At 39.0% G+C, this 22,345-nt stretch overlaps 1 protein-coding gene across 9 annotated transcripts in view; it reads left to right on the forward strand.

Moving 5' to 3' along the window:
• DNM3 (dynamin 3) overlaps positions 1-22,345 on the forward strand; it is a 560,234-nt gene that overhangs the window by 185,809 nt on the left and 352,080 nt on the right. For all 9 annotated transcript variants that reach the window (XR_007458711.1, XM_049633950.1, XM_049633954.1 and 6 more), the window contains exons 5-9: positions 10,080-10,178; positions 10,771-10,931; positions 14,912-15,054; positions 18,113-18,248; positions 20,546-20,613. Coding sequence is in view for 8 of the 9 variants with exons in the window: in XM_049633950.1 (XP_049489907.1) it covers positions 10,080-10,178; positions 10,771-10,931; positions 14,912-15,054; positions 18,113-18,248; positions 20,546-20,613 (607 nt within the window). In the remaining variant the exon portion in view is untranslated. The remainder of the gene's footprint in view (positions 1-10,079; positions 10,179-10,770; positions 10,932-14,911; positions 15,055-18,112; positions 18,249-20,545; positions 20,614-22,345) is intronic.

A 22,345-nucleotide genomic window follows, 5' to 3' on the forward strand; every position in this document is an offset into this window, starting at 1 on the left:
TTAAAACAAAGACTGTAACAAGAGACAAAGAAGGACAATATACAGTAATAAAAGGGACAAACCAACAAGAGGATATAATAGTTAAAAATATTTATGTATCCAAAATGAGAGAACCTAATTACATGAAACAGTGAATAACAAACATAAAGGAAATAATCAATACTAATACATTAGTAGTAGGAGACTTTAACACCCCATGTACATTGACGGAGATGGAGAGATCAGCCCAACAGACAATCAATAAGGAAACAGTGGTTTTGAATGACACACTGGACCAGATTGATTTGAGAGACATATTCAGAACATTCCATCCTAGAACATCAGAATATGCATTTGTTTTGAGTGCACACAGAAAAATCTTCATAATCCTAATTTCACATATTAGGCCACAGAACAAATCTCGACAAATTCAAAAACATTGAAGTCCTACCATGCACCTTTTCTGACCACAATGCTAAAAAACTGGAAATCAACCACAAGGAAAAGTCTCAAAAAAGCAGCAATATATGGAGATTAAATAACATGCTACTAAACAATGAATGGGTCAACAAAGAAATCAAAGAAGAAATAAAAAATTACATGGAAACAAATGAAAATGAAAACATAATAGTCCAAGATCTAATGAGATGCAGCAAAAGTAGCTCTAAGTGGGAATTTTATAGTAGTAAATGCATATAACAAGAAGCAAGAAAAATCTCAAATAAATGACCTAACTTTACACCACCTAAAAGAGCTAGAAAAAGAACAAATAAAACCCAAACCCAGCAAAAGGAAGGAAATAATAAAGATTAGAGTAGAAATAAACAGAATTCTCAATTGGAAGATGGCGGTGTAGGAGGACGCTGGGCTCACCTCCTCCTGCTGATCGCTTAGATTCCACCCACATCTGCCTAAATAATCCAAAAAGCCGCCAGAAGACTAGCAGAACGGACTGTCTGGAGCCAAGTGTAGACGAGAGGCCCACAGAAGAGAGTAGGAAGGGCTGAGAGGCGGTGCACGCTCCACGGACTGGCGGGAGAGAGCTGGGGCGATGGAGGGGCAGCCCCCCCTGCAAGGCAGATCCCCGAGTCTGGCTTGCAAAAGCAGAGGGGCCAGACTGCGTGAGTTCTGATAGCCAGTGGGAAACATCTGGAATGTTAAAAGTCAACAGCTCTTCTCTTGGAGCGCGGGGAGAGCGAGAGGGCACCAGGAGGGAGAGTTGCTGAGTCCTGGAAGACAGAGCTCGGCTTGGTGGGAAACAAAGGCGCTGGCTAGCACCATATCCCTTTCCCATGCCCCAGCCGAAATCCCAAAGGGAACCAATGCCTGTCACCAAACTTACTTGCACCGTGCAAACACCCAACGCTGTGCTTCTGTGGATCCATCCCTCCGATGGGTCTCCCTCCCTCCTGGTGGGGACCGCCAGGGCCCCTCCCGCAGGGGACTGCCAACAGCAAAGTGAGCTAAGCTTGCTCCTCCAGCCCCTGTGCACCTTGTGGATCCACCCCATCTAATACACCCTTGGCCAGATCCCATCAAAGCAGCACCACAAGCCTGGCAGTGTGCAAGTAGCCCAGACAGGGACCACACCACTCCACAGTGAGTCCTGCTGCTGGGAGAGGGGAAGATGAGGTACACACCAGTCTTGACTGTGGCCCCAGTTGTGGGCTGGGGGCAGACATTGGGTCTAACTGTGGCCCCACCCACCAACACAAGTTACTCCAGACAGCACAGGGGAAGTGCCCTGCAGTTGGGAGCCACTGCAGGGACTACTCAAAATGATGAAATAGAAGAACTCTCCTCAAAAAAACTCCAGGAAGTAGCAACAGATAACGAATTGATCAAAAATGATTTAAGTGATATAACGGAACAAGAATTTAGAATAGTAGTTATAAAATTAATCACTGGGCTTGAAAAAAGCATAGAGGACAGCAGAGAATCTATTGTTACAGAGATCAAGGGACTAAGAAATAGTCATGAGGAGCTAAAAAATGCTATAAATGAGGTACAAAATAAAATGGAGGCAACCATAGCTCGGATTGAAGAGGCAGAGGAGAGAATAGGTGAATTAGAAGATAAAATTATGGAAAAAGAGGAAGCTGAGAAAAAGAGAGATAAAAAAGTCCAGGAGTATGAGGGGAGAATTAGAGAACTAATCAAACGCAACAAACGCAGTTTTTCCCCATTGAAGTTGATATTAGCTGTGGGCTTTTCATGTATGGCTTTTATGATGTTTAAGTATGTTCCTTCTATCCCGACTTTCTTGAGGGTTTTTATTAAGAAAGGATGCTGAATTTTGTCAAATGCTTTTTCTGCATCCATTCACAGGATCATATGATTCTTATTCTTTCTTTTATTAATGTGATGTATCACATTGATTGACCATATGAAGACCATATGATTATTTTAATAGATGCACAAAAACCATTTGACAAAGTACAACATCCACTCATTATAAAAACCCTCTGCAAAGGAGGTCTAGAGGGAACATCCCTCAACATAATAAAAGCCTTATATTGAAAGACACACAGCCAATATCCTATCAATGGTAAAAAAGCTGAGAGACTTTCCCTTAAGGTCAGGAATAAGGCAAGGATGCCCACTCTCACCACTTTTATTCAACATGGTACTGGAAGTCCTCAACAGAAATTAGACAACATAAGGAAATAAAAGGCATCCATATTGGTAAGGAAGAAGTAAAACTGTCATTATTTTCAGATTACATGATACTATATGTAGAAAACCCTAAAGACTCTACCAAAAAACTACTAGAACTGATACATGAAATCAGTAAAGTTGCAGGATATGAAATCGATGTACACAAATCTGTTTTATTCTTATACACTAATAATGAAGGAGCAGAAAGTGAAATTAAGAAAACATGCCCATTCACAACTGCATCCAAAACAATAAAATATCCAGGAATAAACTTAACCAAGGAGATGAAAGACCTGTGCTCTGAAAACTGTAAAACGCTGAATAAAGAAATTCAAGATGGTGCAAAGAAATGGAAAGATATACCATGCTCATGTGTTGGAAGAAACAATATTTATTAAAATGCCCATACTACATAAAGCAATCTACAGATTTCATGCAATCCTCATCAAAATGCCAACAGCATTTTTTCACAGAACTAGAACAAACAATCCTAAAATTTGTATAGACCCACAAAATACCTGGAATAGCCAAAGCAATCTTGAAAAAGAAAAACAAAATTGGAGGTACCACAATTCCAAATTTCAAGTTATATTACAAAGCAGTTATAATTAAAACAGTGTGGTACTGGCATAAAAACAGACACATAGATCAATGGAATGGAACAGAAAACCCAGAGATAAATCTACAATTATATGGTCAATTAATCTTTGATAAAGGAGGAATGGAATATACAATGGGAAAAAGACAGTCTCTTCAACAGATGGTGTTAGGAAAACTGGACAGCCACATGCAAAAGAATGAAGCTGGACCACATTCTTCACTATACACAAAAATAAACTCAAAATGGTTTAAAGACCTAAATGTGAGACCAGAAACCATAAAAATCCTTGAAGAAAGCATGGGTAGTAATCTCTGACATTGCTGTAGCAACATTTTTCTAGATATGTCTCCTGAAGCAAGGGAAATAAAAGCAAAAATAAACTATTGGGACTCCATCAAAATAAAAAGTTTCTGCAGTAAAGGAAACAATCAACAAAACTAACAGTCAACCTATGGAATGGGAGAAGATACTTGCAGACAACATACCTGATAAAGGGTGAGTATCCAAAATATTTAAGAACTGATACAACTCAATACCCAAAAAAGAAATAATCTTATTAAAAATTGGCAGAAGACATGAACAGACATTTCTCCAAAGAAGATATACAGATGGCCAATAGACACATGAAAAGATGCTCAACATCACTCATCATCAGGGAAATAGAAATCAAAACTACAATGAAATATCACCTCATACCTATCAAATGGCTAAAAGCAAAAGCACAAGAAACAAGTGTCAGCGAGAATGTGGAGGAAAATGGCGACATCCCAGTGTCTCCTTCATGGACCCAGTGTCCCAAACCACTCTGTTCAGGCCTTCCTCACTGTGCTGCAGGCGTAAAGGACGCAGTTTGTCCTCCTCCACCAGCTCCTGCGCCTCCCCATTGCTTGGATGGGATTTAAACCCGGAGGTCTTAAAGATTCCTAGTTTGGGGCTCACAGTGCCTTTTTCCCCCTCAGCTGACTCCTGCGCCTCCCTGGCACTCAGTTGGGACTTAAACCCCGATGTCTTTAAGGTTCCTACTCCATCTGACCCCGGTTTGGAGGAAGTGCCACTCTGCGCCGCCAACTATATGGTCTATGGCTGGCTGGTGCAGACAGCCTTTGCCCTTTGAATGGATATAGATCTTCTTCCCACAGCACTCCAGGGAGGGGATTGCTTTCTCCCACTGTGGACTGCACCTCTGAACTAGTTACCCAGCCGGGGCTGGCTCCCCTCCTCCCCAGGTGCACGATCAGGGCAGCCAGCCCCGGTCTGGAGAAAGCCCCACAGTTGGGAGATTGGATCTTTCTCCATCCCGGTCCGTAGTTTTTCTCTTGTCCAGATGCAGTCTTATGCTTCCTCAGCCTCTTTCTCTTCCCTTTGTCTCTCCACAGAGAGAGATCCCTCCCCTCCATTCCTCTGCCGTTTTATCTCTCCCAGTTCTCAGTCATGCCCCTGTGGCCCATCAGGTTGTCCCAGTGAGTCCCTGGAGGTATCTCAGTCACTTTGCTGCCTGGACTCTTGGAGTTCAAAGTCCTTTGGCCTCAACACTGCTGTATTTGAGAGATGAGGGAACTTCAGATCCCCTACTTCTCCGCCATGTTGGCCCCTCCCGGCTGGTAATCTTTTAGTTCTACATCCAGATATGTAGGCATAGATGATATAACTAACTTGCCAAATAACAGAGCTCATCACATGTAGAAACTAGCTAAGAACCGGGAGGCAGAAAAATATGGTGATTAAAAATGGAATTAGGGGCCTCTGGGTGGCTCAGTTGGTTAAGTGTCTTACTTAGACTTAGGTCATGATCTCACGGTTCATGAGTTTGGGCCCTGCATCAGACACTGTGCTGACAGCTCGGAGCCTGGAGCCTGCTTTGGATTCTGTGTCTCTCTCTCTTTCTGCCCCTCCCCTGCTCATGCTCTCTTGCTCTCTCTCTCTCTCTCTCTCTCTCTCTCAAAATAAGTAAACATTTTAAAAAATTAAAAAAAAATGAAATTAGGTTGCCTGGATTCCACACCCTACAGTCTGTAAGCCTTTAGGTAAGTGTGCTTTTCCTCTCCCAATCTCACTTCCTCATCTGTGTAATTGAGATAATAGTACCTATCTCATAGAGTTGTTTCAAGTGTATGTCCACCACATAATCAAGACTCAATTCATGGTCTCTATTATTATTTTTATCTGAGTGTTTAGATTCCCAGTGAAGTGCTTTGGAAACATGCTGCCTTTGAATCTCTTCTGGCAATGGCTTTTTGAGTGTAGGTCTTGAGTCCACCAGCAGGAGTTCATTGATTATTTTTTAAGCTGCCTATTTGTATAACTAAATGTGAAAAGAAATAATCTCCTTTGGTATCTCCTTTGCAGTACACCGCTAAGCATAGACTTCTCTGCCTTTGCAGAAATAAAGGAATAGTAAAGAAAAAACTTTTAAACTTTCACTTTTATTTTTATTACATTATAAATATACATAATTAAAAAAATAAGTTCCAAAAATAAGTTCCACACTTAACAAAAACTGTTAGTCCCTTGCCCACTCCTCATGACTCTTGATTACTGATTTGTAGAGTCTATCACTTTCAATCCTTTTAGCTTTCTTTTGGTATTTACATCCATATTTCTGTGTAATCTGTTTGTACTACTGTTTCTTCATTTTTTATTTTTAGATATTCACTTTTGACTCTTTACTGTAGAGAAGGATTTAGCTGTCCTATATTTCTCTCCCGTACCCACTTATACTGACCATACACATATATACTTACCTTCCCATGTTCTACTAATATAATTATATTTAAATATTTATGATTCTGAAAATATCATTTGCAGCTGAGCCATGTGTCAATTATGATTACATTTCCTTTCTTACATGATATTGCTGTCTTCAAGGTTGATAGTTGTCTCTCTTTTTGTTTGTTTGCATAGTCTTCTATATATCCATCACCAGTGCTTTCTCAGCCTCTCCTTCAGGAGTCTATATCTTTTAATACCTTAAAACATTGTAGGCATTAGGTATTCTATCACCTTCATTGTTTTTTTTTTTTTTTTTGGTGGGAAAACACATTTTTTCAGTAATCTGCGCCCTCTCATTCTAAAAGATACTGATTGTTCTTCTAGCCTAGTACTGGGATCCACACCATCCTGAAAAGTCCCTTCTTTTCTTGGTTATATTATATTTCTTCCTTCCTAGATCTCTTTACTTCTCTGTCAGTTTGTTTCCCATGTTTGGTGGACCACACCTTTTAGTAGTTTCCAAAGAAAAAGAGAAAGGGAAGTAAAATATTTTGATATTCTGCAAGTCTGAAAATATCTTTTTCTACTGTCACATTTATTGATAGTTTAGAATTCCAGGCTAGAAATAATTTTACCCTCAGAATTTTGGAAACAACACTCTATTGAGTTTTAGTTTCCAATTTGTTGCTGGGAAGTCGGATGCTGTAATAATTCCCAAACTTTCTTTTGTCATGCTCTCACCTTAAGTTCATTATGAGCTTATTAGCATATTTCATTTGTTGCCAGCATTTGAAATCTTATACTGATATGCCGTATTGTGTGTGTTTTTCATATTGTGTTGGACACTTGATGGGTTCATTCAATGCATAATTTCATCTTTTACTTATAAGATATTTTCTTCAATAGTATGTCCCCACCCCACCAATTATTTCTGTTTCATCTTCTCTGTTTTTCTGGAATGCCAATTATTCAGATATTGGATCTTCTGGATTATTTCTCTAGTTTTAAAGAAGTTTTTCTTTTTCTATTATTTACTTCTATTTCTTTTGTTTTCTGGAAGAGTTTCTAACTAGGTACTCCAACCATGTGACTAACATTTTTTAAAATTTCTACTCATACTTTTAGTTACTGAGAATCTCTTTCGTTTGTTTGAATGTTTCCTTTTATGACATTCTGTTCTTATTCAATGAATACAATGACCTCTCCTTTCTTTCTGAGGATATTAATAAAAATAAAGTTTTCTTCCATGTTTTGCATTATCTTTGTTTTCTCCTGTTCTGTTTTACAACTTTTGTTTGTTTTGGTCTCAAAGACTCTCCTTGCTATCCACTCACGTTTAAAATTATTTTTTTTAGGGGCACCTGGGTGGCTTGGTCGGTTAAGCGTCCGACTTCGGCTCAGGTCATGATCTCACGGTCCGTGAGTTTGAGCCCCGCGTCAGGCTCTGTGCTGACAGCTCAGAGCCTGGAGCCTGTTTCAGATTCTGTGTCTCCCTCTCTCTCTGCCCCTCCCCTGTTCATGCTCTGTCTCTGTCTCAAAAATAAATAAACGTTAAAAAAATTTTTTTTTAAAAATAAATAAAATTATTTTTTTTAATATTTATTTTTTATCAAAGCATAGTTGACATACAATATTATATTAGTTTCAGGTGTACAACATAGCGATTCTACAATTATATATATCACAGAATGGTAAAATAAGTAAGTCACATGAATGAAAAGTACAGTGTAAGGAGAATAGTCAATAATATAATAAATTTGTATTATGACAGATGGTAGCCTACACTTACTGATTTATATTCAAAAGTGAAAGAGTACTAGGTGATTGGGTGTGCTTGGCCACCCACTCTCTGTGGGTGTGCTTGGCCAAAGGAGTTAGAGGCTTTGCAGTAGGATGATTTATTGGGCTGTCTTGATCAGAGTTCCTCTGAATTTCAATATCTATGTTTTCCTCTTAGAATGGTAAATTTCCCCAGACCGAGTTGTTCCAGTTTCCTGCTTGGGGGGTTAAATTCTGCCATCCAGCTTTTTCCTAAACTGGACTGAGGAGAGAGGTCTCGCCATTCAGTATGTGGAATTTCACTTTAATCACCCTCTTTTAATACCTGACGCCCTCGAACTGGGCCAGGTGCCCATTAGTTCAGTTTTCCATAGTTCAGTGTTTCCAGAGAGTAAATCTGCACTCTCCTGCCAAGATGGACCAGGGTGGCTTTTAGCTGTGTTATCCATGGAAATCTTACTGCTTTCATCCAGAGCTCTTGTTTTCAGCCTCAGCTGCCACCACTGCTCTCCATTATTGTCAGAGCTATTCGTTTCCCTGAACCTTTCTGAGAGGCTGTGATGTAAATTATCCTGCTTCTGGGCTTCTCCTGTCATTGGCTTTCTTGGATGCAGTTTTCCTCTTAGGCTAGTCTGTTAAGTTAGTTAGCAGTCATCCTGCTGGGTTTCCATTTTCAAAATTTTTCTTCAGTTCTCTCCCATTTTTTTTTTTTACTTTCTTGTTTCGAACCTTTTTTATTTTTAAAATTCTTTTTATTGTGAGAGGCAGTATATTGCATGGGTTCTGGATGCCTAGACCCATGTATGACCTTGAGAAAGTTACTTAATCTCTTCCTGCCTTAGTTTCCTCATCTTAAAAAAATAGTAGTTGGAGTCCTTTTTAAGATTAGATGATTTTTTTTAGAGTAAATGATTTAAGACATATAAAGCATGTAAAACCATAGCTGACCTAATAAATATTAGCCATTTTAGAGTGCTTTCAGGTAAAAAGATAAAGGTGTGTGTTCACTTTATCATGTTTAACTGGGAGTCCAAAGAATGCACTTAAAGATTTGAATCACTAGGCAAATATTGTTTATTTTATCTAGTGAAGGGAGCAATGGGCAAAAACAATGTATCTGGTGTGCTACGTAAAATGTTTAGGTTTTTACATTATTTTATTACATTTTTTTTTTTTAATTTTTTTTTTTAACATTTATTTATTTTTGAGACAGAGAGAGACAGAGCATGAACAGGGGAGGGTCAGAGAGAGGGAGACACAGAATCTGAAACAGGCTCCAGGCTCTGAGCTGTCAGCACAGAGCCCGACGCGGGGCTCGAATTCACAGCCCTCACGGACCGCGAGATCATGACCTGAGCTGAAGTCGGCCGCTTAACCGACTGAGCCACCCAGGCACCCCACATTATTTTATTCTATACCTTGGAAATTGTAGTTTCCAACTCTTTATATTATAGATGAAGAAAACTGAGACCCAGAGAAGAGAGTTAAATGACTTAAATGACTTTCCTTGAGACTAGAATCCAAGCCTCAGGATTCCTAGTTTGGTCTTCTTTCCGTTAAGTCATATTTTTTTTTTCTGAGGAACGGGGAATGCTGTGAGACTTGAAACTTTATTTTTAGTGATGACACTATCCTATACCTAATTTTCTTATAATTTGTGTGTCAAGTGCTCAGAAATGGATCAATAATAAGCTTTGATTTATGATACACTCTCTTCATTGGTCCATGTGTACCCTACTTGTTTGTTTTCAGTAAAGTAATACATAAAAAAATTAAAGCACCCATATCATGTGCAGGACCTTGGAGGAAAATTTTAAATGTATAATTTCCATATATACATGGTACAAAAATAAACTCATATTTAAAATTATTGTGGTGATATTATGAATGGGTGGTTTTATTTTATTTTATCTTAAATGTTTATTTATTTTTGAGATAGAGGGAGGGGCAGAGAGAAGAAGACAGAGAGAGAGAGAGAGAGAGAGAGAGAGAGAGAGAGAGAGGGAAAGAATCCCAAGCAAGCTTTGTGCCACCAGCGCAGAGCCTGTTATTCAGGGCTCGAACTCACAAACTGTGAGATCATGCATGACCTGAGCCCAAACCAAGAGTTGGATGCTTAACCAACTGAGCCACCCAGGTGCCCCTTGGATGGGTAATTTTAAAACTCTCCTGCTCATCACATCAAAATTTACCAGACTGGGATAGCAGTGGATCAGAAAACAAAATAAGAGAGAGGAACAGGAAAAGGACCAGAAATATGAGTACCTTGCATTTAGTCTTGGGACATATATGTCTCTAAAATTTGTTAGTCTTCTGCATACTGTGTAATAAAGTGGGTTGGTTTGTGATACAGGTTTAAGAACCATTGGAGTCATCACCAAATTGGATCTTATGGATGAAGGAACAGATGCCAGGGATGTTCTGGAGAACAAGCTTCTGCCTCTTCGCAGGGGTAATGTACTGTGTCCTATACAGGATTTGCTTTGATGATGTAGCAGAGAAATGATTGGGAAACCAATGCAAAGCTTGGCTTTATGCCTTCACAGTTGTGAGGAATAATGTATTCATGATTAGTTATACTTTTTATGGAGTGGCATAATGTTCCCAAGTGATATATTAAAAATGATCCAATAGGAGAACTATTTCTTAAAATAATAGGAATAGGAAAACAGGAAAAGGAAGGGTTTGAAGGGGGGTATAAATATTCATCATAGACTGCATAAATATATACTGTTCTGTTTTAAGTGTGACTTATTTACTTGCCCGCCATATGACAAAACTGCTAAGAGACACACTGTATTAAAATGTACAGAGCTTTTAAGGGCAAAAGACATTATTGTGTTAATGCTAAGAAATTATCATTAGCCACACGAATCAGCCTTTGTTAAATACTGGTGTCTCAAACTGAGTTCGTAAAGGGTTCAATTCTTCAGTCCTTAAAAATAATTTTGCCTGGCTTATTCAGCCTCTTCAAGAGCCTTGAAATCCTCCCAGAATAAACAACAAAAAGTATTCCAAACCCCATTGTATGTGTTGTGTTTCAGGTTACGTGGGGGTGGTAAACAGAAGCCAGAAGGACATAGATGGGAAGAAGGACATTAAGGCTGCCATGTTGGCGGAAAGGAAATTTTTCCTCTCACACCCAGCTTACAGACATATTGCTGATAGGATGGGGACCCCACACCTGCAGAAGGTCCTTAATCAGGTAAAAATGTTTTCTCAAGCAACAAGAACAATTATGAAATATGTAAGTCACTATTAGAATTTGTATTTCATTTTAATATTCATTTTTTTTCCAAAATAAAACATTCAGCTTAAATGATATGAATTAAAAAACGAATGTGAATATTTAGTTCCACACTCCTACTGTTCTCAGTGAGTAGAATCTGCTTTAATGTTATTCAGATAATACTGCTCAAAGCAGAAGTATATACTTATTTAGGAACAGTAAACAAGGGCATACATCAGCGCTCATTTTACTCACAATATGTAGTTATCTTAAGAAATTAAACTTGTATATTTCTGAAAGGTTGATTTGTTGGGATCTGGTTTCAAAATGTCAACATGTAATAGTTAGCTTACATTTCCCTAAGTTAGAAATCCTTGTAAGCTCATTGATCTCCATTCATCTAAGAAGTTTTTCCAGATTAACCCCTTTCTCTGCACAGATAGACTTGGGTCCCCATCTTCCAACATTCCATGCACTTACATACTTCTTCCATAAAACCTCAGTACATACTTTTTACTTTTTTTTTCCCATATATTCTCCATCTCCTGGGGAAGTTAAGCATCATCCTCAGTGAGTGCAGGTCTTCCTCCCTGAGTTTTGATTACATTGACCAAATGGTGAGTAGCTGTTCTCACCAACAGAATTATAAGATATGCTTTAACTTTTATTTATGAGTTTTAACAGTCAATTAATCAAGTCATTATTGCATGTTCTGATTGTTTGCTCCTAGAAGGTGTCAGTAGAGACTAACACAATAGCAGGCTACTTGTGACATTGGACCTGAACCATTTAGGCAAAACAATTGAACAAGTTTTGGGAAAAAAAAAAAAAAAACAGGCAATGGTATACTTCTATTTTTTGTGACATAACATAGACTAATGTAAAATTTGTGCTTTTTACTTACGGGTAGATGAGTATTTAGAAGCCATGAGGTGGTGCTGTGCTTGTGTCATTTAACAAACATGAATGAATGTATTTTAGAGAAAGAACATTAGTTTGTCATGCAAAAACCCTAATAGTCCACAAATATATTTAGTATTGGTAAAACTCTCTTTAGATTATTACTGTCATGCCTGGATTTATCTATAAAAAACACAAATAAACTGAAAAAAATCTTAGAGAAAAATCATTAGGATGATTAGGAAGATAAGGTTGGAAATAAATTAGGTTGTGAATACTAGAAAAATAGAAAGAATATGATTGGCCATTTTGTTTTACAAATGTCCCCTAAATTATGACATAATTGGATTCTGGATGACTGAAAACTGAATGAATTTTGTACTGAAGATCTCTCATTTCTTGGATAATCACCTTCTTTTTTACTGCTTCAGGGATCTTCAAACTGTTTGAAAATAGGATACTTTTATGGCTGATTCACTGTGTGCACCAGTACCTTGGGCCCTGGGGAACAGTTTCTATGGTGAAAAACTGGAACAGAACATGACACTTTTGAAGAATTGAATGTCATTATGGCTGGAGGGCAGAGAATGAGGGAGTGAGTTATAAGAGATGAATTTGGAGAAGTAGGCAGAGGCTGGATCCTGTAATGTTTGTAGGCAAGTTAAAGATTTTTGTTCTTATCCTAAGAGCAGTAGGGAGTCATTTAAGACATCTGAATAGGCAAATTACACAGTTGTATTTGTGGATTAACAATGATCATGGAAGCTGCAGGTAGGAAGATCAAGACTAGACATGAGAAGTTAGGAGTCAAAATGAGAAATGATAGTAGCTTGGTCTTGGTTAGGGCCAGTGAAGATGAAAAAAGCAGAATTGAGAAATGTTTAGGAAAATCAAGAACTTGGTGGTAGATTAGCTTTGGTGAGTGATAGATGAAGTCAAAGATAACTTCCAAGTTCCCAGGTTGTTATGATGTCTCCAAGATGGAGAGCTCTGAAAGGAAGATTAGGTGCTTGATTTCAGACATGCTGGGGTTGAGGTGTCATTGACACATCTAAGAGAAGTAAAGTCCATGGTCTAATACATATGCCTATAGCAAAAATAAAAAGTCTGGTCTGTAGATAACACCTTGGTAGTCACAGGTGTTTGGATATTTATTAAAGCTATGGGTGGAATAAGATTCCTTTAGGAAAGAACAGAGTGTGAACAAAGAAGATTAGGAATCAGATTTGAGGAATGTTGGTATTTACAGGTCTGGTGGAGGGAGATGACTTGGCAACAGAGATGGAGAAGGTACATCCATAAATGTTAGGATCTAGGGCCACAAAAGCCAAGGAAAGAAGTTTTTTAGGAATCTAAGAGTGGTCCACAGTGTTGCTTTGCTGTTGAGATATCTAAGAAGCAAAAAGTGGAAACCATGTGTTTTTATCATTTACCACTCACATGGCAGACAGGTGGCTACTGGTTTCTCATGGTTACTGTTACTCTTAGACTTGGGGGTTTGTGATGTTGCTACTGGGAATGCAGTCCTCTACATTCTGCTTCAGAGCTATAACAATAGCATATGCTGGGTAATAACATACATCATACTGTGCCCAAAGGTATAATATAGTTACGAACTATCAACAATTAAGTAAGTATAGTAACCTCAGATAAACATAAAAAATGATTAAGATGGTTTCTTCAGTCAGTCTGGGAATATTTATTCCCCTTACTTTTTTTAATGTTTTTTTTTTTTTTTTGAGAGAAAAAGAGAGAGAGGCAAGGCAGAAAGAGAGGGAGACAGAGGGGCCAAAGCAGGCTCCTCGCAGAGAGCCCAAAGTGGGGCTCAGACTCACAAAATGTGAAATCATAACCTGAGCCAAAATTGGACACCCAACTGACTGAGCCACCTAGGCTCCCCAATTCCTCTTACTTTTAATTTATTAGTCTTTTTCCTGCATTTCTGTGAAGTTTACATTCTCTTTTTCTTTTAATTCCAAGTTTATTAACTGATTCAAGAAGATTATCTTTTTTTTTCTTTTAATTCAGATTTTTGCTTAACTGCATTGTAATAGAAAGAACATGAGGCAGAGAGCTAGCCAATCTGGGTTTATACCCCACATTTTTTTTTTTTTTTGAGAGAGAGAGAGTGAGCGAACGTGGGTGCACATGAGTGGGGGAAGGGGAGAGGAAAAGGAAGAGAGAATCTTAAGCAGGCCCCACACCCAGCACAGAGCCCCATGTGGGGCTTAATCTCACGACCATGAGGTAATGACCTGGGCCAAAATCTAAGTTAGATGCTTAACCGACTTAACCATCCAGGTGCCCTTTTTTCTTAATTAATTTTCTTTTTTCCTAATTAAGCTTTTTTCTTAGTTAATCATGTACTCATAGACAATCTTTCAGAGAATTTTTCACCCTGCTGAGCTGGAGGTGCCAGCAGATGACCTTCAGCGGCGAAACCAAGTGGATGGTTAGGTAGAGATAGCAGCAGCAGCAGCAGCACAGAGAGCTTTCATTTGCTAGTCATGGAGCTTTAATATGCAAACCGCTAAAGGCAGAAGCCCCTGAACACCCACCACTGCACTGGCGCTAGAGGCAGGGCAAGAGGAAACACTGTCTGAGCTGCAGAGTTTAGAAGTTAACAACTGACAGGTACCTATGAGTTCCACCAGTATGGTCCTGAAAACATCCAGCAGCACCTAGAAGTCTTCAATTCCTTCATTTCTAACTAAATTCTAACTTAAGGTTCCATCTGATATATTAATTCATGCAAAAATGTTATTAGGCAGCCTTATTATTAACATTGTGTGCATTTTAACAAGGGTGTTTCCAGGCATAAAGAGGTAGCCCAAGTGAGTGACTCCAACTGAAGGCATTTTGAGCATGTCCTTGAGGCCATGGAGGAGAGAACTGGAGCTTCTTCTCATTATTTACCTACAGAGTTAGTCTCAAGTGTATATACGTAATTGATTTCTAAGTTTTGAATGATTAGGGAAACAGTAAAGGTCAATTTTTATCTCATGAGTTAATCTTTAATATGTTATATCTGTACGATTTTGTTTTGTTTTATTTAGCAACTTACCAACCACATTCGAGATACCCTGCCGAACTTCAGGAACAAACTACAGGGACAGTTGCTCTCCATTGAGCATGAAGTGGAAGCCCATAAAAACTTCAAGCCCGAAGACCCCACTAGGAAGACCAAAGCGTTGTTGCAGTGAGTCACCTTTCCCTTCCCTTGTTCAGCATTTGAAACTAATTTCTTCAGTTTGCTCTTGCCTCCGTCTGTTTGTCATGCTATTTTCTAGGTATAACAGAAGAAGCAAGTATATGACACTTGGTGCATGTTAGACAATGGGCCTTAGGTCTTTATGTGGTCTTGAAGAATAATTGTGGATCTTCCTCTCTTACTATAAATTTACCAATTATTCATCCCCATGTCCAATTTCGTTGTACTTTTATAACTGGATTCCAAAAATGAGTAAAACCAATAATGATAACTCAGCAGCGTTTTTCCTCTTAGTCTTTAGAAGTGGACAAAGGTCCTGTTGAAAATGTCATTTGTATTGTACAACTGTTTCTATTGATGTCACTCGTACTTATTATCTTTTTATTATTTTAGTCATTTCACGTGATTTATCCGTGTTCATTTTTCAGTGGAATGAGAACTAAGGCTTTAATAATAAAGTATGGACAATAAGGGCACATTTAGATTTCTTTTTCCTTTTCGGTTATGATTTTAATGTAGCTGTTTAAAAATACAAATGTGAAAACTGCCAAGTATCTTTTTACTCCTTCATGATCTTTCCATCTTACCCTTGGATTACTAGGTTTATCCCTGAGAGGTCTCAGGTGGTGCAGCAGAGTTGTGAGAGAATTGCCAGCTCCTGTGCCTTTTATCTTTATTCTCTTTTTTGGCCCTTCCTAGCCTCACCTGCCTTTTTATTCCTGTGCTGCAACTTAGGTCAGGTTCCTCTCGACCAGAAGACTTCCTGCCCAGCTGACATTCTAGAACATCCTAAGTCCATTTACAAAGATAATGCTTGCCACCTCTTATGGCCCCCTTCTTCCTGTGCAGGCTTGATCAAGATACACCCCCCCCCCTTCATTTGATGTTTAAAATTCATGACATAATTCCTGTCTTTGTAGAGATATTTCTAAATGCTCAAATTATTTAAGTAAAAATTTAATGCAACATTCTATGTTTCCCTATTTAAAAATATTATAGGATCATACAGAGGAAAGAGTGGATTCAACTCTTTCCTAGTTTTTGTTTTTTTTTTTTTTTAATTCCTGGCTTTGGTTAAGCTCCTATAAAAACTCTTCAAGTTACAGAGAAAAGAAAGCTATTTCTGTGTAAGCCGTAGGTCATTATCTTAACATCCACCTGAAACTATTCTCCTTACAAATGCTGGTCTTGCCTCTGACTCCATTGGACTCAGCTTACAGACTTTTCTACATCTAGATTCTTCCCTTGTAGGGAGCTAATCAGTTCCTTCCTCTCTCCCTTTCTCCTTTCGTTCTCCCCTTTCTGCCTACCTCTCTTCTTGCTTTCCTCTCATCTCTTTGTGTTTCACTTGGTGTCTGATTCTCTGATACCTACTGGAAAGACTTTTGCCCTCAAGAAGAGGCCACAATAGAAAAAGGGAAACAGATCTATAAGCAACTAACTGTGTTAAAATCTGATAAATGCCATGTTTCTGGTAAGTATGAAATGTTAAGGGAGCCCAGATGAGGAAGCAGTTACAGGTGAGGAAGGTTGTGAGTTCACAGAGAACAAGATACTTTAATGAGACACTGATGTATGGGAAGAGTTTGTCAGGTGGAAGAGGAGGACCAGAGAACAGTGTGAACTCCGGTATGGTTTGTTTTAGTGGGCCAGGGGGCTGGAGTGTAGGGTATGAGGAAAGGAGTGGCCAGAGGTAAATTTTCTAAAATTTCCCAAGGTTTCAGTGCATGTGTCATGTCTATACCTTCTCAGGTGGTTAAAAATTAGCTTAACATTGGCAATGTTGGCATATGTGTAAACATAGCTACATCAAATTACATTCTGAATTTTTTGGCCTGAATAATTTGCAATTTTAATTTATCCAGGATTTCGTTAAAAGAGAATAAAAAGTACGAGTTTTAGATGGTTTGAATTTTTTCCTATGAAATTTTAAATTTGGAAGTAGTACTAGTATATCAAAATTAGTTTCGTAATCACAAATATAAGTGGTTATTTTCTCCCTATATTTCTTTGTTTTTTACCAACCACCTTAATTCATTCCTTCATTGAAGTTATTGAGTACCTCTCATATATTGAGAAGGGAGAGATAAATGCATGGTCCTTGCCCTTAGGAGAGAGACTGATAAGTGAACAGTGGTGATGTTCTCTGCTAAGCACTATGCTGAAAATAAGCTGAAGAAACAGAGGAGAGGCCCTTCGTCTGATGGCAGTGAGGAGGGGTGGTGGATAGGGTCATGGAAGTTTTCCTAAACAATGATGCTTGACCTGAGTCTTGAGGGACAGAAAAACAAGCCAGGCAAGGAAGCAAGCGGCAGAGAAAATGGTATTCTGAGCAGAAAGGAAAACAGGTGTAGAAGCACAGAGACGTGGTGCATGTAGGCAGCTGCCAATTGCTTCTTTATGATTGGCTTAGAGGTGAATGCGGATTAGTAGTGAGAGATGGAGCTCCAGGGTCAGACCACGGAGAATCTTGGGTGATGACTTCAGGAGTTCTACTTTTATTATTAAAATGTGGGGAATCATTGAAAAACAAGGCTAGAGCTAGTTGTGGAGGGGATGGTGGTCACAAATTTGCATTGTTCTGGCTTCGAGAGGTCTGTGATCCTGGGGGCGGGGAAGAGAGTAGCTCACAGAGTAATGAGGGGGCTCAGCTGGAGCAGTTAGGACATTAGGTGAGTGTGATTCATTTTGATTCTTCTGTGCGAAGTTTTATTGTTTAACTTAAATTCTTATTTTAAGTATTTTTAAGTATTTTAAGTATACTTATTTTAAGTATTTTTAAATACCATTTTATGATTTCAGCTAATTGGACAGAATGCATCTAATGACATAGATATTTAAGATATATTTTAATTATACACCTAAAATAAATTTTGATAGCATGTATTTCATATAGTTACATTTTTGAGTGCAGGGATCATTCTGCCAGTAGGTGCCACTAAGAACACTAGGAAAAGGACTCTAAGGGATAACCACAGCAAATTGGAATGAGAAATGCAAAGCCTTATAACTTTAACTTGAATTTATTTCTCTTTTACAATTATAGGATGGTTCAGCAATTTGCTGTGGACTTCGAGAAGAGAATTGAAGGGTCAGGGGATCAAGTAGATACGCTGGAGCTCTCAGGAGGGGCTAAAATTAACCGTATTTTCCATGAACGCTTTCCTTTTGAGATAGTAAAGGTTTGTACCAAATATTATTTTTTTTCCCTTTCACTTCATTTCGTTTCCATGTTCTATTCTATATAACTATTTGTAAAATGTTATGTGAGTGATATGGGACTAAGAGAGCTTTTTTGAACAAAAATCTCCATACTCAGATGATGAAATTTAGGACAGAAGTATTTTCTTACTGATGGTTCTGATTGTATTTAATGGAATCTAGCAACATTTCAACTTATTTCAACAAGTACTAATTGAGTTCCTATGATATTTGTTTGTTGTCTAATTTAAAAATATTTCTTGAGCACCTATTCTTTGCCAAAATTTTCGGTGCCAGTGATCAAGACAGAGGCACTGTCTAGTGGGGAGTGGCAGAAAATTTTTACAGATAGGCAAGGTAAGAAAACATCAAGTGTTATTATGTAACATAATGTTAGAGAGAGGGGTTGGGTGAGCCACTTTTGATGGGATGTTTCAGGCAAGGTCTCTCTGAGTAGGGGACACTGAAAGCATGATCAGAATGGCATGAAGAGGTCAGCTATAAGGATCTTCGGGGAAGAGGGTCATTCAAGGCAAGCAGCCGAGGATGAGGCCCTAAAGCAAGCTTCTGTACAGTGGGTAAGGAATAGATGAAGCTCGGGCAGAACTGAGGAAGGGGAGCGGGTATGCCACGGATTCAGAGGAAGGAAGCTCCCAGTTTACGTAGGGCCTTCCAGGTTGCAGTGAGGCATTTACATTTAACAGTGAGAAATTAGGGGAGAGTTTTAAGAAAAGGTGTGACCCTATTTGGTTGATGATTTTGAAAGGAATGCTTTGCAGGCTGGATTGTAAAGGGGCAAGAGTTGATTCAGGGAGACAAGTAAGGTAAGTTCACCAGTACGGCCAGAGCGGGAGGAATCCACTTTCTGTGGGGCCTAACGTTTATACAGTTTTTTGGGGGGGGGGATGTTGAAGAAGAAGAATACAAGATTATAAATACACAGGCACAGGGTCTTGGAAGGTGCTTATGCAAGAGACAAGCCCTGAAACTTAATCTTCTTAGCTTCATAGTCAAAATGCTCCAGAAGAGAGGATAGAGAGAAGTGGATGGATTTGTGATTTTGGTGGTAGGGTCAGTAGGGCTTGGATTGATATGGGGGATGCAAGAAAGAGAAGATTCAGGATGACCCCTAAGGTTTTGGCTTGCACAACAGCAAATGTTAGTGCCCATCTGATGAGGGAAACTGAATAAAAGCTGAGTTTGTGTAGAGGTATGAACCAAGAATTTTATTTTGGTTATGTTTAGTTTGGATTGCCCAATAGGCAGCTGGATAGTTTTAGAGACTATGCTCCTTGCTTCACATACAGAGGAGGGTGCTTATATCTTGGTGTGGGAGGGAAATGGGTAAATAGTTTCGTTAAAATGTGCTAAGTAAAGTGATAAACTTCAGTACAAGGTGCTATGGAAACACAGCCTACGGACCTGAATCCCTGCGTGAGTGCATGACGGAGCCTGGCTTCTGAGCTGAGTTTAGGAGGATGAGCAACTAGTGAAGCAGGAGAAGGTTCGGGGCTGGAATTGTTCCAGACAGAAGGGAGGAACGGTAAAGGCTGAGCTGTGGGCCACAGGGTGTGGGTAGGGAACTAAAGCAATTGATCGTTCTGTGGTATAAAGTGTGAGGGGGGAAATGGATAGACAGGCTGGGGAAGCTAAATCTGAGAAGTAAAAGGCTGAACCAAATGTGCTCTGATATCCCTTTTAGGGCTAAGCTCCATGACACTTTGATCCTAATTCCAAGTAAATTTAAAGTACCTAAAGCTTCTGGGAAATTTTATGCAGCAATCTGTCCTGCATTGGATTGGTAAAATATTATTAATTTCCTCTTGTAAAGAGGCCTTGAATGCAGGTGGTTAAAATGGCCAGGGAGAAAAGACAGCCATTGTTAATCTCAGCACAGCTGGACTGCTGTTGCATGTCAGGTGACACTTATTTATGCATTTGTCTGTGAATACATTTACTACATTCAGCAAAAGAATGAAGTATTGTATATTTCAAATGAATGGCCAGATTTATGTGCAGAAGGCATCTTTTATGCATAGTACTCCTATCTATAAGAGAGTTAAAATCCACTGCACTAAAACTCTCAGAAATCTCCAATGTTCTACGTTGCCTTGAACTTTATATAAACAGATGTTTTGACCATCTGGGTTTAGGTTAGGAAAGACATAGTATCCATTTATTAATAACTAAGTCAAGTTATCCTCATATTTTAATATTCAACAATATTATTATTCAAAGGAATTAAGTGTTTTAACTGTGGCTCATTTTGCTTCTGCAGATGGAGTTCAATGAGAAAGAATTACGAAGAGAAATAAGCTATGCAATCAAAAACATACATGGTATCAGGCAAGTAATTCACATTTCCCTTGTCTTCAGTTCAAGCTACTAAGAGAAAATTAATGTTTATAAATGGCTAGTGAAGTAGGCTTTTCATCATCTGAGCAGAGTAGAATACAGAGGTGGGAGTAAGAAATAAGACACTCTAGTTTGAGTTTCGTGCTAATTTCCTGTATTGTCATACTCACAAAAGAAGACTTTTCAGTTAAAAAAGCAGAAACGCTTTCTGCACTCACAGCACTGTGCTCTGCACAGGTATTTTACCGAGCAAGATCTTGTTCTCCAGAGCCTGGCATGTTGGGGAAGGAGTCCTGACATGCTCAGAAGTAATCGTTAGGTACACAGAGAAAGGACAGATACATTTCGGCTGGAGCTGTAGAGTAAGATTGGGAAAGATTAATGAAGAGTGGTGACTTTTGAGTGGAACCTTGCCTGTTTAGAGAACAAGAATGATTTCAACAGGCAACGGTGTGCTGTGTGTTTACACGTGAGTGTGTGTAAAACCTGAGAGTATGGAGGTTGTCGAGGCAGGAGGATTAAAGAAAGTACTGAAAGTGGGAGGAGTATTGTGAACAGAGGCATAGAGGTGGTAAAGCTCAGTGTGGAGTTATGGAGCAGAGGGCCTGCGTTTTGACTGGAGTCAGGGATGTAGACAGGTGGGATCTGAGGCTGGGAGTAGAGCTTGTACCTTGTGTGGAAGTTTCCCTCGTATGCAATGGGATTATTCTCATTTAGTTTCTTTAAAGAAACTCAAAACACACCTTTCTTGAGTTTATGTACAGAAGGCTAAACAAAATTTAATGGCACATATAGTAAGTGTCCTGAATTTAAGGTATTGAACTTAGGACGCCCACTTCATAGATTATCTCCTGTGAAGCAGGTGTCCCCTGTCTATTGGCAGCTGTATCTCAGCTTCTGCCACAGGGCTGAGTTGAGACTATTTTGGGAACAGAGCCTGAGAGGGCAAAGCTTGACGCTGAGTGTACATGTAAAAGGAGTTATGACATTTGAATTATTTATCATTTTAAAATTCAGACATCTGCTCTAAAAGTTGCAAATAGGATAGGTAAATATGCATTCACAAAGTAAAAGGGAGAAAACATTCTATAACCAAATCCAGTATTTTTCTGTTACTATCAACAGGATTTCTAAGTTCCCTATTAACTCTATTCTGTCTCCCTCAAATCTAGAATGCATTTGGTATAGAAACTATGTCTTACTCTTGAGCTGGGCAGAGCTGGTATCCGAAAATGTCAATCTGCTAGGTGCAGTGAAACCAAATCACATGTTTTGGGTCATGAAGTATTTTTATACTTACTTTACTGTAAAAGTAAGACATAGTACTTTTACTTGGCTTTTAAAACTCCTTACCAGGGGCGCCTGGGTGGCTCGGTTGGTTAAGTGTCCAGCTCTTGATTTCGGCTCAGGTCATCCATGATCTCATGGTAGTGAGACTGAGCCCTATGTTGGGCTCTGCGCTTTCAGCATGGAGCCCACTTGGGACAGTGTCTGTCTGTCTGTCTGTCTGTCTCTCTCTCTCTTCCCCTCCCCTGTGTGCACGCATGTGCTCTGTCTCTCTCAAAATAAATAAAACAAAACGAAAACCCCCAAACTCCTTACCACATACATTTCTGTTGAATGTAACTGCAAAAGCTCAGTAATTCCGTTTTGAAAATTTCTGATTTACTTACATACCAAAAGGAGAGATTGTTATTATTCTGGAGTTAATTTGCCTATAGGA

Source organism: Panthera uncia, chromosome F1 (genome assembly GCF_023721935.1).
Source record: "Panthera uncia isolate 11264 chromosome F1, Puncia_PCG_1.0, whole genome shotgun sequence".
Lineage (NCBI taxonomy): Eukaryota > Metazoa > Chordata > Mammalia > Carnivora > Felidae > Panthera > Panthera uncia.